This window comes from Lutjanus erythropterus, chromosome 1, assembly GCF_056507025.1.
Source record: "Lutjanus erythropterus isolate fLutEry1 chromosome 1, fLutEry1.hap2, whole genome shotgun sequence".
NCBI classification, from domain to species: Eukaryota; Metazoa; Chordata; class Actinopteri; order Lutjaniformes; family Lutjanidae; genus Lutjanus; species Lutjanus erythropterus.
The window spans coordinates 15,233,718-15,251,729 of NC_139317.1; the positions used below are offsets into that span (position 1 = coordinate 15,233,718).

Here is an 18,012-nt window from a genome sequence, read left to right on the forward strand (position 1 = left end):
TAAACATTAGCATTGACTCGTGTAATAGAATTTATGATTTTGATTGTAAGAAGTCTTCTGGCAACCAGCATTTTGTTGCTTTTGTTGTGTCAGCTTTAGTCTAGAGGCGCCGTCACCGATTCCAGCTGCTTCTCTTTTTTGAGCCTGTCATCACATCTACTTTGTATCGCATCTATGTGTTGCTTTTTGGTTGTCATCGTACTACTGTACTCTTCACTTATGCTTCCACCATACATGTGAAAGTGTATACATGTGAAGCATCGTTTGTGTTTGTTCAAGTACTGTATGGTGCCTCTATTGAATTTAGTGCATCACGATTTTTTACATTAATACATACTAAATTTAGTCGACCTTGAGTGCCGTATGCACAATGTACGCTTGTTAATGTGCCTCTGTTTTTTGCCACTCTAGGAGAGGGAGAGGAGGAGGCAACATGTAATGCTGATGAAGGCTGTTGAGGCTCGCAAGAAAGCAGAGGTAGTCCATATGCACACAAATAAACGCAGAAACACACACACACACACGTACAGTCCACTCCATAAAAAGGGCCTAAGTCATTATTCCCTGGATGGATTCCTGCATTCTCTCCTTTCTGTGCGCTCTTTCCCTCCATTCATTTTTTTTCTACACACTTACCAAGTCAAAGGATTCTGGCCCTCAAGCACTTTTCCTTTGAATGCACAGCAGCATTAGGCTGAATTCTAATACTGCTCAGCAAAGTCAAGTAAACCTTCTTGTCTGTTTTCACACACACACACACACACACACACACGCACACAGATACACACACACTTTGCTTCCCTAATGCTCCCCTGAATTTTGGACTCTCTAGGAGCGCGAGCGCTTGCGGCAGGAGAAAAGGGATGAGAAGCGCCTGAACAAAGAGCGTAAACTGGAGCAACGCAGGCTGGAGCTGGAGATAGCGAGGGAGCTGAAGAAGCCAAATGAAGACATGTGTCTGTCTGATCATAAGGTAGTTGAGATTGTAGCCCATCCGGTCACTGCTGTGAATGTTGTTAAGATTATCACAAAAAAAAAAAAAAGTATGTTTCGGCCCATACACACTGTGATCAGCTGAAACTAACGATTATTTTCACTGGCAATTAATCTCCTGATTATTATCTCAATTTACTGATAATTCTTTGGTCTATAAAATGTAAAAGTCATGAAAATCTTGATCGTTGTTTCTGAAATCTCAAAGATGTAGAAATATTCATGTTTAAGAAGCTGGAATTAAGAGGATTTTGGCTTTTTTCCCCTTAAAAAATGACTCAAACTGAATAATTGGTAATGGTAACTGAATAATTAAAACAGCTGACGACTGATTTAATAACAACTTATCTATTAATCGTTACAGCTCTGGTGAATTGTCACTTTTTCTCATTTGAGTGCTGCTAAATATATAGATTGCAGAGTGGTATTATTATTATTGTTATTATCGTTATTATCATTATTATTAATCCTAAATTGAGTGTTTTCCTGAGGGTCAGTACATGCAATGAGACCTCATGGTGTTGAGCGCTTTTATATATGGAGGTTTGTGCCCCCAAGTGGTTAAAGGAAGGTACTGCATAATGTAAAACATAAACAGTCATTACTTTGAATTGGAAAGCACCATCTTGGTAACAGTCAGCAGATGTGCAGTATGGCAGCTTTTCTCCCATTTCCCACATTTGTTTCAATCATGACTGTCTGTTGTTGAAAGTGGAATTAATGTATTTCTCTCTTTATTGATATCGACTTTTTTTATTGTTAAACATGAGTAACAAACAACATACATGTAAACGTCACATAACAACTGGTCTTAGTAGATTAAAATGGGGAAGAAATTGGTTTTAATGTATTTCTCTCACAGTAACACATATTACAACAACAAAAACAGCGAACAGTCCCAACTTTACCCACTTTTCGTTTCTCCAGCCTCTGCCTGAGTTCTCCCGGATTCCTGGACTCATCCTCCCGGGACGTGCCGTGTCTGACTGCCTGATGCTGATGCAGTTCCTGCGAGGCTTCGGGAAAGTGTTGGGGCTTGATTTGAATACGGACGTGCCCACGCTGGGTATGCTACAAGAGGGCTTGCTCAATGTGGGGGACAGCATGGGACACGTCCAAGACCTTCTGGTCAAGCTGCTGTCTCTGGCAGTCTGTGATCCCGGTTTGCCACCTGGACAAAAGGTGAGTGAGTTCATTGAGTCATTGTGTATAATTCTGAACCAGTGGAACCAGCTTGAGAATTACACCTTCGTAGGAAATATAGCAGTTAGTACAGTATCTGCATGTTTTAGTCAGAAGTGACTTTATTGCATTATAATGCATAAAGTATATAGTATTGTTATATTATTTTTTACATGCGAGTGGATGATAAACTATTGTAAACCTAACATATATTGAATTTATTTTTTGTATTGCAAAATTTCCGACTTTGTAATCACAGAGTATTTAAGTTTTTTCTCGCAAACATTTTTTTTTTTTTTACCTACACTGTGAATAAATGCACATCCATATTGCATTTCTAAAAATGTTAAAATGATAAATAAAAAGCTTAATTCAACTTAAATTTGTCAAGGAAGAAGTCATCAGCTCAACTCCCTTGTCCCTTCCTTCTCTGTCAGACAAAAACCATGCTTGGGGACCACCTTACCAACGTTGGCATCAACAGGGATAATGTGTCTGAGGTGCTACAGATGTACATGGGAGCTCATTGTGCCAACACAGACCTGGCCCCTCTGGCCCTCAGTCTGAAGACCAAGGCTTTCCAAGCCCACACGCCTGCCCAGAAGGCCTCAATTCTGGGCTTCCTCGCTAACGAGCTAGCCTGCAGCAAATCTGTTATCAGGTAGGAGAAGCAGCACTGTAGAGTCCTTTATTAATCAGTCAGTGACATATTGTTTTGTATCTATAAAGTGGTCTAAAATACTTCCTTTACCTCTAGATTCACATTATTGAAAACACAAAATTAGATATCCCACACTTAATTCACTAACCACACACTGAAAAACTGCATATTCATTTGTCGTGCACTGCATGTACTTTCATATTGCTTTTAGCTTAACACCCAAGTTATTAATTAGCCAATAATGGTATGTTTTATTGATGCAGGGGAAAATGCGTAATAAAGCTGCAGTAGGGAGCAGTAATTTGCAGCAGTTCTTTTGATTGTAAGCAAATTATGCAAGTATTAATTTGTGCTCCGGGATACCAGCTTATTAAACTTTTTACTTTGGCTGTAGATAGTTGCCAGCCTGTTTAAGCTTGTATCTTTTAATCAATATATTTGTATTCTTTTCTGTAACTGGTGGGATTGTGTTTCCTCTCGCAGTGAGATTGACAAGAGCCTGGATCAGATGGCAAACATGAGGAAGGACAAGATCATCATGGAAGGAAAACTGAAGAAGTAAGTTTTCTTTAACCCCAAAAATAATGCTTTAATTATCTGTACACTATTATGCTGAGCCTTTGTGTTTTTGTGCAGACTGAGGACCATTTATGCCAAACGCACTGGGAGGAGGGAGGCCAGTATGGGTGCGGAAGAGAACCAGTCCGTTTGCACTCCGTCATCTGCCACCAAACGCAAGAGGAAACTGGGCGGTGACAGTGACGATGACGAAGACGACGATGATGACAGTGATGACCAGGCAGAGGATGAGGAGGATGAGGAGGAGGAAGAAATGAAGAAGGTTAAAAAAGTAGAGACATATGATGAGGTAAAAAAAAAAAAAAGACTCATCAGTTGAATTTATTGAAACTGATCTTGAAAAGACTTTTAATGTATTTTATTTTGTCCTGTCAGGATGAAGTCGATCAAGCCACCAGCATCGAGGAGCTGGAGAAGCAGATCGAGAAATTAGCCAAGGTACGTTCTTCTTTATAATGTACAAGTGCTGTGACAAAGTTAATACCCATTAACATAAATTTATAAAGCATCAGAAAATGAATGCATGGTTGGTTGACACTGATAATGTGTGATTAAAAACGGGACACAGCGAGATAAAAAAAAAGTCTCCAGGGGAAGCAACTATGACGAGATAAACCACAGAAACGTGGGGTATTATTGCTGTTTGGTTATGCAGGATGAAGTTGTGTTTCATTTTTTACATACATTTTTCATGCAATGCATAAGACAAACACCTCTTACACTATAGATAATAGATTTGGTTTTGGAAATCCTATATTAATGATGATATTTTTGTTAAATAGCGACGACGTCTAAATGCTTAAATATACACTCTGTTTTTAAAACAATTATGTGTTTTATAACATGTATGCTGACATAGGGCTGTTTGCTAATGAAGGCATTAATTAGCTTAATAAATTACCTCATTAACATAGCATGTAATGCTTAATATATCACGGTGATTACAAAAGGACATGAGGTAGCGTGCATGTCTTTTGTTTTCCTGAAGGTCTATAGTTCAAAGTAACGTATAGAAATCACTGAGTGTGTTTTTGTACCGTTGCAGCAACATCATCAGACCAGAAGAAAGCTGTTTGAAATATCCCATTCTCTGCGCTCCATGATGTACGGCCAGGACCGCTACCGCCGCCGGTACTGGGTGCTTCCACATTGTGGAGGGGTCTTCATTGAAGCCATGGAGAGCGGAGAAGGTAGTTAAAGGACAACACACAGACACACACACACACACACACACATACACACACACACACATACAAGGCTGATAAATGTATGGATCAAAAAGCTTGAGACAGAATCATTTCTATACAAGTGATTTCCTCTCAATTAAAAAAGAAGTTTCCTAAAAGCTTACGATAAACTGCCAAAAATGAGCCAACAAGATGCAGCAGTGCAATACATTACTGCATTATAGTGTGTTTGAATTATATGCAGTACTACCATTTAATTTGCAGAGCGATTTTAAAAGTGTATTGTACTGTACTGTATTTTGAAACAGGCAATAACAATTGGTAAATACTGAATCTGTACTTTTCGTTTCTTTATATTCATGTAATTAATACACAAATGTCAATTAGATGGTAATCGCAGATGTGCAAAGAGAAATAAAGAGAAAAAAAATGGTTACAATATTTATCCACTTGTAGTGATCAGTTTCACCCAGAAAGATGCTGTATTATAATGTATTAAGACACTTAAATGTGCTCATCTGATTGCATAGAACATTTTACACACAAAAAATCTAGAAAATACAAATCTTAGTGACAGATTTGATGTTGCAGGAAGAGGAAGGAAGACATTTTGCCTCTGTTGTCTGTTTAGCTGCATGTTCAGCTGTTTTTGGAAGTGTGAGATATGCTGATGATGTTTTATTTTATCTTCATTTTCTAAGACTAAGTGGAGATTGCATCTGTAAACTATAATAATCTATCACAACTCTACTTATCTTCCAAAAGCAAGTGTAGAATAATGCTTCTGAGTTTTCACCTACGTTAACCATACACTCTCTCATTTCCCTGCAGCTCCAGAGGAGCTGGAGGAGGAGCGACAGAGGAGGAGGAGAGCAGCTGAGGAGGTCAAGGTCAAAGAGGAACCTCAGGAGATAGAGGTGCAGAAGGAGAAGTCCACCACCAACACGGATGTACAGAGCCCTCGAACACAAGGCCTGGAGCAACAGAATGAGGAGGAGAAGGAGCATGAGGGGAACAAAAACTCCCCCACCCTCTTCTACCAGCAGCAAGGCTGTGTGTCAAAAATGTGCACATTCCGGGACGTCAACAAGGACGTTGGCAAAGAAACTGTGAATGCAGAGGACAAGGAGAGTCCCCATGTGAGACAAAACGGCAGCCCAGTGGGCCCTCCTATAACCACAGCCACAGTAACATCCTCCTCCCCCACTTGCAATACCTCTGAGCCGGCAGTAGCAACAACCCCCTCCATGGTGACCACTAATGACACTACAAACATCCCTCCCCCAACCTCAACTTCTTTATCTGTCCCATGCCTGCCAGCCCCACGTGAAAGCCCAGGGAACACTCCTCCGACCTCCTCCCCTGCTCCATCTCCACAACTCGCATTCCAAGCCAACGACCAGCTTCTCAGAGTCCTGACAGAGAGGAGCGGACACTGGTTCAGCCTGCTCCCTCGTAACCCCTGTGACCTCGCCTCCCTCACCACAACTCCTCCAGGAGCGCCCCGAGTGTCTCCCCAGGCATCCTCCACTCCAGCCAGGCCCAGATCCCCACCTCAGTCCCCCGCCTTGCCTCTCACCCCTTCCGCTGCCTCAGCCTCAGCCAGCCCGCACCACCCAGCCGGCCTCCTCAACTACCCGCTGTCAGCCCTGCAGGTGAGGCTGCTGGTTAGACACAAACACAGATTGCTGTGTTCTGTATAGCTGTTTTTACAAAGCAAACAAAATACCAGCACTCAGCGATAAATCGATATCTTGTTTTTTGTGGGCAAAAAAAGGAAGAACGTTTCAGCTCTAAGCTGTCATCAGTGTAATACAGACCAGCAGGACTAGGAACTTATAAACAGATGAGGTTCAAACGCCAACATGTGTGAATGAAGTGCTCAAAAACAGCCTCTCTAATAAAGGAGATGTGACCACAGAAAAGCCTGAAAAAATGACCAGTATCACAAGCTGAAAGGTTAGAATAAATATATTCACATAAATGTGCAAGACTGAGGATAGCAAGAAATTATATATAAAGAGCTATATGATCCAGATCAGTAAATTAATGAATGAAGATACACATAAAGTAACAATTATCACAAAACATCCTGCAGAAAAATCTTGTACATGTATATACATTCTCATTGTATATGTCCCCAAATGAGGAATAATAATAAATAAGTAAATCCAACCTAAGTCATTTCAGGCCCGTCTTAATTTTAAGTGTTACATTCAAGGTTTTTTAGGAAATTGTACATGACCAAATTTATGAACACATATGTAACCATAATTGACTTTATGAATTACAATATGGTTTTAGGAAATCTTGTTCCACACACACTTGTTTTTTATATATATATATCTTACACTTTTCATAAGGAGGGAAATAGATGTTGGCAATATGTGTGATCTAGTCCCTCTGGACTTGGAGACTCTTTTCACTAAGTTAAAGGCCCTCGGTACAGATGGCACAGCACCAAGCCTGATGGCTTCTTTTTTGTCAGGAAGGGGCCACCAGCAGGGGCGTTTTCAGACTTGTTTGACAGACTTCATGACAGACTTCATGCTACATGAAGCATGTTGTTTCTCAAACCTACTTCGATTATTTACATTACAGTATCTTACAGTTTCTTTTTCCTGTGTTTAAAGTCTGTATTTCAAAGTTAAATGGTCCTACTGTTATATATAAATATACAATCATAATATAAAGCTTCAGGCTGTGAAACTGAGACTCAGACTGTAAATCCATCCTCCACACCCCATCATCATCAGATAATGTGTTTGCACTTGGGCTGGCTAGATTTCAGGGGTGGCCAATGCCTTACTGTGCCCCTCTTCTAGAAATGCCCCTGACCTGCAGGTTGGTGGGCAGTTGTCACAGGTCATGCCGATCACCTGAGGAATGCCCCAGCCAGTGTACTGGGTCCTCTGCTCTTTTTGCTCTATATAAAGGACATGGAAGCAGCATGTGCTCTTACTTTATTCTTAAATGCAGATGACTCAGCCAGTTATGCATAAAGAAAAAAGAAAACAGGAAATGCTGGTTTAGGAGCCAGGGAGATTAAAGACAAGCTTCAACTACAGCTCAGCAAGAAAGTGTTTATCTTGTTTGGTTAAAAGCCAAGGGTGAGCATGGAATCAACTTAAGATATTAAGAATGAAGGAGGATCTATTACATCAAAGTCCTCTATCAGTTATCTGGGTGTCATCCTTGATGGGAACTTAGGGGGACTTTCCATGGTCTTAAAGTTTTTGGGCAAAAAATAATATGAGCACAAGATAAATTAAATAATCCAACAATCATTAGGACAGATAGTATGTGCAATTTGTCGATGAGGGCTTTTGATCCTTACCTCCTGATACCTTAATCAGGAGTTGTTCATGCTGCTTTGTTTCATCATATCTTACACTTATGTTTTTCCACAATGTAGCAGATCAACTCAATTGGCTCACCTCTGCTTCCACCTCCCTCACCCTTTTGTTTTTCCTCTTTTTCTCCCCAGGTGAAGTCAGGAGGCTCATTGCTAGGAGTTTCTTTCGGAAGCTGGCCCAGTGGCATGATGAGTCCCAGCCTGCCTCTGTGCAACAGCCCCAGCCCCATGCCAGGCCACTCTCTGGAGGGCAACACAGCCGCAAGTGTCTCCAGTAAGAGTGAATCACCTTTACCTCGCATTGAGAAAACCTCATCCATGCCCTCTCCTGCACTGGAGATGCCCAAATCCCTGGACCACCCGACACCTCGGCCTATTCCAGAGGGTGAGTGATGAAAAAAACCATTGAGAGAAATTAAAGTAGAAGCCGTAATCAACCCTCCATTTTTTTAATTGAAAAGAATTCACCTGCCTGAAAAGATTTTCACTTGCTTGAATAAGCCAATATAATTGGATTAGGGAGCGTTCTGCTCTGCTGTACGCAATTTCATTTGGGTATAACCTAGCTGAATGGAGCACCTTTTTACAGTGATGTATGTTCAGTGTCTCCCAGCTTACATGCCTGTTTGTGCTCATTGCCTCAGAGATGCTGACAGGGTGGTGGCGAGTGTCTGACATTGAGGAACTGAGGGCTTTAGTCAACGCTCTGCACAGCCGAGGCATCAGAGAGAAGGGCCTCCAGAGGCAGATGCAGAAATACATGGAGATAATCCCCCAGGTCTGCACCAAACACAGAGATGGTGAGTGTCAAAACTCTTCTTCTGAGCACAGAATCACTGTGCACGGCTCAGATTTGTGAACAAGCATGAGAGCATGTAGAATGTGGTTTATTTTTTTAGTAGTACATGCTTAGAAGTAAAGGTTTCAGCAGGATTCTTCCTGAAGAGCTGAAGTTCTACCTAGAACCGTTTACTTCTGAAGAACCTTTTTTTTTGAAGAAAAGGGTTCATCAAGGGATCTTTGTACCATAATAAAAAAAAAAGATCTTGGGAGAAGCGTCTAATGACTTTCTGTGCCTGCTTGGTGCTTTCGTTTGTGTATTTGTGGCTGACTGATATCTGTCATGTCGTTCATCTAGTGGCCATGATAGAGCTGCATGAGCTGGAGGAGAGTCAGGTCAGTGTGGAGTCGGTGCGGGGTTGGTGTGTTGAGGAACAGGCGATGGAGATGGACATTGCTGTGCTGCAGCAGGTGGAGGAACTGGAGAGGAAGGTTACTGCAGCCAGCCTGCAGGTCAAGGTAAAATACTAACACAAGAACTCAAATATCTCTCTTGACATTTTGTTAGTGGTGTAAAAAATGTGCTTAAAGGGATATATCGGATTATTTGATGTAGGGTTGTTGGTGTTGTGTTTTAAAAGGATAGGAAGGATTCACCAAAGTGAAATAATAACACAAACAAACTAATCAATTGAGGCAGCGGTAGACCAGCAGTTCTTGTGTTCTGCAAGTTAAATTGAGTGACTTTGCCTATGGAGTTTGATTGGTTTGAAAGGAGTGATCAAACTGAGGGCGTACCAACCACCGGCTACTATAGTTAATACACTGATTACTGATAAGTACCTCATACATTCCCACTTAAAATAACCTGAATAATCCCTTTAAACATGTGGAATAGTATAATCCGAGATCAAAAGGCTGAACAGTTGATTTCCTCTTTGCAGGGATGGACGTTTCCAGACCCTCAGTCCGAGCGAGAGGACCTGGTGTATTACGAGCACAAGCCTCCCACCAAACTGACGCCAGCGCCAGGAGAGAAGGACTCCAAGGACTCCAAGGACTCCAAAGACTCCAAGGATTCCAAGGAGCACGCGGAGGAGCGGGGGGAGAAGGGCGGGGTGATGCGTCACCCGGACAACCCGCTGGACATAGCAGTGACACGTCTGGCCGATCTGGAGCGCAACATCGAGAGAAGGTACCTGAGGAGCCCCTTAGGTACCACCATTCAGATCAGGCTGGATAATGTGGGTACGGTCACTGTCCCTGCCCCCGCCCCATCCACTAGTGCTGACAGGGAAGGGTAGGTCATTTCTCCAAACAAAGCTCCCCCCACTCTCCCACTGAGACCCTTTCCTCTCTCTCTGTGTTTTATGTTTCCCATACTACTCAAAAAGTGAGGGTCTTTGCTGCTTTCACAGCAGGTTTTTGTGGTGGCTTGTTGCATTTTTTGTTCGTTTCTTTGGTCTTGTGCAGTTTTTTTGGGGGTGGGGTGTGGTGGGGACTCCACTCAGCTTCATGTTCTCTTTAGGCATTGTTTACAGTTTTTTTTTCTGCAGTCATCTGCATGGTGTTGTGCATCAGTAACCTTGGTTTTTTGGGCATAATCATGGCTCCCACTATACAGCATACACTTACACAGGTTTTACTCCTTCACTCTTTCTGCATGAACGTCCCCTTAACATAACAAAAATCGATGTGAACTTCTTCCCGGTGCCCTTACACCCCTAAAATCCTCATGCCTGTCTCTGCACAGCTGGAGCTCTTTACGGACAGCTGTCTTGTTGGCGGCTGGTTTAACTGTTACAGTTTACTGCTTTCTCATATGAATTAATACATATTCACATAAATGTGCACATTTTTCTCATCGCCTTCTCGTCATTCCTCATTATCTTTTTCCAGTGGTGAGGAGGAGGTGGCACACGGTATGAAGGTGTGGAGGAAGGCCCTGACTGAAGTGCGCAGTGCTGCCCAGTTGGCCATGTGTATCCAGCAGCTGCAGAAATCTATTGCCTGGGAGAGGTCCATCATGAAAGTGGTGAGCAGTGGCAGATAAAATAGAATCACTGCATATTTAATTAAAAACAAACTCTATTCAAGGAGCTGTGCGCTCGATTTTAATGGATGCTCTTGTTTTTTTTTGTTTTTAGTACTGTCAGATGTGCAGGAAGGGAGATAACGAGGACCTCCTCCTGCTGTGTGACGGCTGTGACAAAGGCTGCCACACTTACTGTCACAAACCCAAGATCACTAGTATCCCAGAGGGGGACTGGTACTGCCCAGCCTGCATATCCAAGGTATCAGAGCCTTTTTATAATGCATTATTATCTCTCTACAGTGGATCACTCGGAGAGAGAATCCTACTTTGTATTTGTGCTTGTATTCCATTTGATTCACACTTTCTAATGTAATTTCAGAGCCAGAATCAGAAGTACTTTACTGATCCTCAGGGGGAAAATCGGGTCACAACAGTTACTCTCATTCATATCAGCGTGTAAAAATATTTATATTATACTACAACATGTAACAAAAATAATAAAACAAAAATAAATGATGTGTAAATAAAACAAATAAGAAGTATGTAAAGATATGTACATTATATTACAATATATAAAAAAAAATATAAAACAATAATAGTATAACTAAAATATAAAACAAATGGGAAGTATGTGAAAATGTTTGCATTATACTACAATATATAACAAAAATATAACAATAATAAAAAATATAATAACAAAACAAGATGTATGTAAAAATTTATAGATTTCAGTGCAAGATATAACAAAAATAATATAAAAGAATAAATTATATAATAAATAAGAAGTATGTAAAAAAATGTGCGTTATGATACAATATATGTAACAAAAATATAAAATAAATGCAAAGTAAAAATGTGCATTATACCATAATATATATATTCTAAAAATTAATAGAAGAAAAATATAAAACAATTCTGAATGATGTAAAAATATTTTTTTTCTACAATATACTACAAAGAAAATAATGTAACAATAATATATGATGTATAAGAAGTATGCAAAACATTTGCCTTATTCTACAATATATAACAGCAACATATATATTGAAAATAGAAAATAAAGAAATAGAAAAATAACAAAATGTGAATGGATATAAATGTAAGGATTATGTTTAAATATGTGCATCATACTAATTACAAATACAAATAATTATAGTAATAATGCTGTATGTGTTACACAATGGAGTTATTGCACAGAATTATTGTAATGTTATGTCAGTAGTCACACAGATGAAAATATAAATTAGAAATAGATTATGGGTTAGAGAGTTTGATGCATCCATTTAGAAGTCTCAGAAAATATCCATATGACAGCCAAAACATATACTTCATGTCTGTGATTTCTCTATCATCTAAGTACTAAAAATCAACCACTTTCATGCTCAAATAATTAGTTTCTAAGTATTTTGGAGTTTTTTATGCCCTTATTTTTTAGTGGCCAGTAGATAGATGAGAGGAAGTGGGGGAGAGAGAAATGACATACAACAAAGGTCCAACAGCAAGGATTATACATTTTCCCCTTAAGTTTTATTACGTTTCCTCTCAGCTTTTATCGTCTGCAGCCTGGACTTGGCCTTTATCCCATTAAGTGACAATAAAACTCTCCATTCATATTCATACTAATAAAATTCTGAGAAGCTAGAAGCTGTTTCAGCCTGTACAGAATGTTTTTATGTAGATGTGGTCAGGGAAGAAACTAAATAATATTGCTGATGTAAGATATGACAAATTGAACCAATAGTTTAGAAAAGGCCACTATTTGTATGATAAATCTGTGTAAGTGGACACATCTGTATTAGTTCTGATTGTAGCAGACCTCAGATAATGTATTTTTTTACTCTGTGCAGGCAAGTGGTCCGTCTCCCAAAAGCAAAAAACCTCCAAGCAAACAAGTAGCATCCAGCGGAGGAGGAGGAGGTGGTGGTAAGAAAGGTGGAGAGGCGAAGAAGAACGGGAAGCAGGCGGGTAACGGAAACGGGGATGTGTCTGAGGACGACCCAGCCAGTGCCAGCAGCACACCCAAGAAGGGAGCAAAAGACGCCAGCAGGAAGAGGAAAACGGAGGAGAGCTCACCTGCTCTGCCAGCAGCCAATCAGGAGAGCCCTGGGTGTGTGAAGCGAGCCAAGACGGCTCGAGACAACAACAGGGACCTGGGATTATGCAGGTATGTAACTCCAGCGTGCTCACACTTGTCTCCCTGTTGAATCCTTCATTTATTTATCACCTTCCTCTAAACAGTAGCTGCCATCTACTGTAGGACTGTATGAAAACGTTTTTCACTTTATCTGTGTAATCATTCCTTTGTGGTTCAACCCAGGAATTTAAAGTCCTCTTGTAATGTTTAACAAATCAAATTTTGCCTTTTCTACCAACACTAAAAAGTTATTTACACCTCATGAGTGGTAATTTTATTCAGTTATAAAGTCTTATTTGCATGAGACTTGTATTACCAGGAAACCTCATGTGGTTTAGAAATGACCCCACATGTCTGTGTTTCTGTGTCTGTGGCACATTCACACAGCATGAGTCAAGTCTGTATTTTATCCAAATTTACTGACATTATCTCCCGGATATGATGTCAAGGCTGTGTGTAATATCAACGTTTCAGAAGCGGGGCATCCGCTTCCTCAGCAGCCACATTAACAACATAGTTAAGAGTTGTTTTTCCCACTTTCTGCATGTGTTACAAGCATAAATACACATTTACAGCCAACCTTCTCTGTCTTCATCTCTCATTTTAAACATCAAATTAGCCGATCTCACAGCACAGCTGTTCAACATATTACGACCCATAATAAAAATTTCATACTTGTTCCCTGACAACAGAAAACAGATGTTAAAAAAAATATGGCCACAAACCACCGAGATGTCAATTCGTGCAAGACTAATATTACCACAGGACCTCTGTGTTTGGTGAAAAATGGTTGGCAATTTGTGGTCGAATTTTTACTTTACAATTTATAGTGAGCTTGTTGTTAAACAGTTGTCTATTTACAAATCTAATAGCAACATTATCATTCATATGGTGTTCATCTGATGAATATAAATCCTATATTCATGTTCTTTTAGCCCTATCTTTTTGTCTCAACCATATCCACTCAGGTAGTCATTTGCTTTTTCTGTCTGCACTGCTGAGCAGGTAGTGTACAGTGGTTTTTTAGAACTTTTTCGTCTGCCGTGGCCCAAAATGTGAACCAACACAGTACAAATTCAGGCTGTAATACTAAAACAATGAGCTGAAAGAGGCTATTAATTTCTGTAGAGTCTGTTGATAATTCTTTGCTGGATTGTTGCTATGAGCAACATGTATTTGATGCATTATTAATTTAATAAATACTGATAATAGCCACAGGTTGTTTTAGATGTGCTTTGTTGTCCATCAATTTGATGGACAGGGGTCACAACAATTCCATCATGATCTATTTTCAGAAGTCATTTTAATTTTATTTTTTTAGCAGTAATGAGATGCCTATCATTTAACTTTCAAAAGCAGTTCAGTCGCACTAAGATTTAATTTATAGAACAAACTTGGAGATTATGGATTTTAAGGGCATGGACAGACACCAACCGTATGGTCACTTTTCATGTCAGCAGTGGAGGTCTGCTGACAACACAAAGTGCTTTAGTTTGCTAACAAACATAGTTTTAGTCATTTGCTTGTCCTTAATCCTCCACTTGTATCAATCACTCGTTTTTCACCTTGTCAACCTTACCTGACCTCACCTTATCAACCACATCATAATTACATCATAATTATTTCAGCCTTGCCAACTTGGCAACTTTATCGCTAGACCCTCTTAACACCTTTATTTCTAAAAAACGACTAGTAACAAATTTTGCAGATTCATTCCCCTGCTCTTCAGCCAGCAGCTCTGCGTCTTCCTCTCCTCTTGGGTTGTGTGCAGGCAATCAGGTGTGGCGTGTGGGGCAGGCAGCTTCTGTCTTTTCCCTCAGGATCTGTGTAAATGTAAAAAGTTTGCTTGATCTTTCTTCTCCCTCCCTTCATTGATTTTTTAAAAACTTTTTTTCTTGAAATATGAGTCCTCCCTGTAGTGGGTTTAACTGCCTAAATATTTCTCAAATTTTTATATGGCTTAAGATGCCTTCCTCACTGCACCCTACGCAACCGCTTGTCAAAGCAGATCGCCCTCAGCATTTTAATCTGTCAAAATGATGGATGGCTTCCAGTCCATCATTGTTAAAAAGTCAGTCAATGACAGAAAATATTCAATTAACCCGACTTCTGATTCTAGCATTTAAAGGAAGAAGAAATCCTGGTAAAAGGGAGCCTCTCAGTGTGAGATCCAAGGTTTTTTCCCCTAACAAATAAAATTCTTGCTCTGTGTCTAACCATGTGTGTGTGTTTGTATGTGCGACAGGGTACTCCTTGCTGAGTTGGAGCGGCATCAGGATGCATGGCCTTTTCTCACACCCGTCAACCTGAAATCAGTCCCTGGCTACAAGAAGGTCATCAAGAAGCCGATGGACTTCTCAACCATACGTGAGAAGCTTGTGAGCAGCCAGTAAGTCCCCATCACTTCTGTTTGTTCTTTTTCTACACAAAGCCTTCAGGGCCTTTGTGCAGAATTTAAAGTCAGAGTGGTGTTTTTCAGAAAATAAGTTTTAGTTACACTGCGGTACAGGCAGAGCTGTAGCCAGGATTTTAGAAATACTGAGGTCATGAGTTTTAGTTATAGAACTATAGTATAAATCAATGCAATTTAATAATAATCCTATAGGAAAGAATTTCGGTGCCATCAAATAGATTAAAAAAATGTACCATAGTGCACAGTTTGTAATTGTTTTTTTGTTTTGTTTTTTTGTTTTTTTTCAATCTTGGTCGTGGGGTAGCCAAGCATGAAAACTGGTGGTTTCAACACCCAACTAAAATGGCGTGTTCAATACAAAGGAAGAAAGGGGTGCTGGAAATTTTTGTCAAGAATTCAAACTAATTTCTTTGCAAAATAATTTTACTAACCATGTTTCACAGATTCAAAGAAACTGCATAAAATTGTTGAAAAGATACATACAAACCTGATATATCTTTAAATTAAATATATGTCAATACATTATGTCCTTTAAAATCAATAAAATTATGTTATGTATGTGTTATTTTAATTTGTAATACAATAAAAAAGCTGTATTTCTCATTATTGGTCAGTGAATTACAGTGATAAATGAAGTATTACTGAAACATTTTGGTAATAATCGGTGGACACAACTATCTATCTGTGCCTCATCTCTCAAAGATTCTGAAACATGACGACGCAGCATTAGAGAGCAAAAAAGGGACATCTTGTTGTTCTATAAACTGTAGCAGCACAGGGACTCACAAGAAACTTCTCTTACATGCAAACATTTTTATTTTGGACATTAGCAATGAAATTTAGCGATTAGTTTTTGTTTTTATTTAAAAAGACCTAGAAAAATTACCAAGGACATGACCACAGTGTCCTCAGTGCTAGCTATAGGTCTGAGTATATGATGTATGTTGTATTTTCTCACCATGCTTTCTTTTTATTTCAGGTATCAAAACCTGGAGACTTTCATCATTGATGTCAACTTGGTCTTTGATAACTGTGAAAAATTCAATGAAGACAATTCAGACATTGGTCGAGCTGGTCATAACATGAGAAAGTTCTTTGAGAAGCGCTGGACGGAGCTTCTGAAACAAACAAACTAAAAAAAAAACAAAAAAACGTCTGTTCAGATTCTCCCTCATAAACCCATTCAACTTTTCATATCGGAGCACCAGGTTTTACTTTTCTCTTTGTTTTCTGATGGAGAATGTGGCTTTGCAGGATGGAAGAAGAAGAAGAAGAAGAAGAAGAAAAAGAAGAAGTCAAATCCTTAATAAGGAACCTGTGGTGTGCTTAAGAGAGATGTCACCTTGAAAAAAAAAAAGAAGTCGTTACATGAGGTGCGCTGGATTTTATTACAACAGGGATAAAAGCCCCAAAGAGTCCCAGAGAAATGGGGTGTCGTAGTGCAATACCATTCCCTGTCTCAGAACACTGCACTGAATTAATCCTCAACTGTCACTGATGTGTCTGCGCTAGAATACTTTCCACTACCTGTAAATAGTCTTTTGTTATTTAATCGTATTATAGTGAATGTATTTAATTTTGTAATAATTATTTATGAATCAAGGTCCACTTCATTTTCTATGAAAAGGAAGAATCAGCTGAACTGCTTTGAATTAAAAAAAAAAGGAATGTGTCTTTGTGTTATAATTTTTCTCCCAAATATCAAACAAAGCCAAGAAAAAAAAAACTGTTTACACTGTTCAGTGCTTTGGGGCATCAGAGGACTGTATTCATTTGTTCAAACTGTAAAACTGCATTTATTTACAGGAACAGCAGAGGAACAGTTAAGACAACGGTGATTCATGTGTATATACTGTTTATTAATGTCAATATTATGTCTTGTTTGGAACGATGTGTAAAAATTGTTTAAGAATATTAAGATATTGTTTATGCCTTAGAATGATTGTAGCATTCTATTTTAGTGAACGTGATGAAAACATTATCATAAATATTGTTTGTACAGTATATACATATCCTCTGCAAACACTGTGGTATCCTTAATCTTGGTAGTGCCTACCCTTCCAACAGGGGCATGTAGGGGATGTTCTTGTTTTTAGTTTTCATTCTTATGACGACATTATTTTTTTATATGATTTCAATCCAACAAAGGCCTCCAAAGTTGGACAGTGACACAGAAATCATTCCTCACCGTAAAAGAAAGAAGAAAAAAAAAAAGGATCAACAAAGCATTCAGTTATGCTTCCATGATGCATTTCCTCGTAATCTGCCACAATACAGAGGACCTAAGGCCATTTGTAACCACTGTGTTGAACCTTGCTGTGTGTTGTGGCCTGATGGAGGCAGCTAGATTTTTTTGTACCCAAGTCAAGAGTACTTGAAGTTACTTTATTTAAGATATTGTGGAATAAAAGTATCATTCTTTTGTAGGAGCTTTATTTTTCACTAGTGTGTGGCACGGACCTATTAAAAGGATGTTTTTCAACGTAAATGACTCAAACTTGTTTTCATCTGTCCTACAGAGCTGCTTCTGACGAAAGGTGTTGTGGATTAATCCTGTTTATTCTGTGAAATGTGAGTTAAACTTCAGGATGTGGACAATTGCAAAAGGACATGTTTTTTTCCAAGTTTAATAGTCCTAAGTTCATAGAAAGTTTATCCAGTACCTTACTATCAAATAACTCAGTCCAGCCATG

At 39.4% G+C, this 18,012-nt stretch overlaps 1 protein-coding gene across 9 annotated transcripts in view; it reads left to right on the forward strand.

The window, feature by feature from the left end:
• Positions 1 to 17,807, forward strand: part of baz2ba (bromodomain adjacent to zinc finger domain, 2Ba) — a 103,727-nt gene extending 85,920 nt beyond the window's left edge. For 5 of the 9 annotated variants that reach the window (XM_084714746.1, XM_084714755.1, XM_084714762.1 and 2 more), the window contains 18 exons: positions 412 to 477; positions 833 to 973; positions 1,921 to 2,175; positions 2,613 to 2,836; positions 3,320 to 3,394; positions 3,473 to 3,704; positions 3,791 to 3,853; positions 4,461 to 4,605; positions 5,434 to 6,257; positions 8,090 to 8,342; positions 8,602 to 8,757; positions 9,096 to 9,256; positions 9,682 to 10,037; positions 10,637 to 10,772; positions 10,885 to 11,031; positions 12,620 to 12,936; positions 15,152 to 15,295; positions 16,299 to 17,807. In XM_084714746.1, coding sequence (XP_084570872.1) covers positions 412 to 477; positions 833 to 973; positions 1,921 to 2,175; positions 2,613 to 2,836; positions 3,320 to 3,394; positions 3,473 to 3,704; positions 3,791 to 3,853; positions 4,461 to 4,605; positions 5,434 to 6,257; positions 8,090 to 8,342; positions 8,602 to 8,757; positions 9,096 to 9,256; positions 9,682 to 10,037; positions 10,637 to 10,772; positions 10,885 to 11,031; positions 12,620 to 12,936; positions 15,152 to 15,295; positions 16,299 to 16,455 — 3,852 coding nt within the window. In that variant the 3' untranslated portion in view covers positions 16,456 to 17,807. The remainder of the gene's footprint in view (positions 1 to 411; positions 478 to 832; positions 974 to 1,920; positions 2,176 to 2,612; positions 2,837 to 3,319; positions 3,395 to 3,472; positions 3,705 to 3,790; positions 3,854 to 4,460; positions 4,606 to 5,433; positions 6,258 to 8,089; positions 8,343 to 8,601; positions 8,758 to 9,095; positions 9,257 to 9,681; positions 10,038 to 10,636; positions 10,773 to 10,884; positions 11,032 to 12,619; positions 12,937 to 15,151; positions 15,296 to 16,298) is intronic. The other 4 variants (XM_084714779.1, XM_084714805.1, XM_084714798.1 and 1 more) reach the window with 1 other exon arrangement.
• The last annotated feature ends 205 nt before the right edge of the window (positions 17,808 to 18,012 follow it).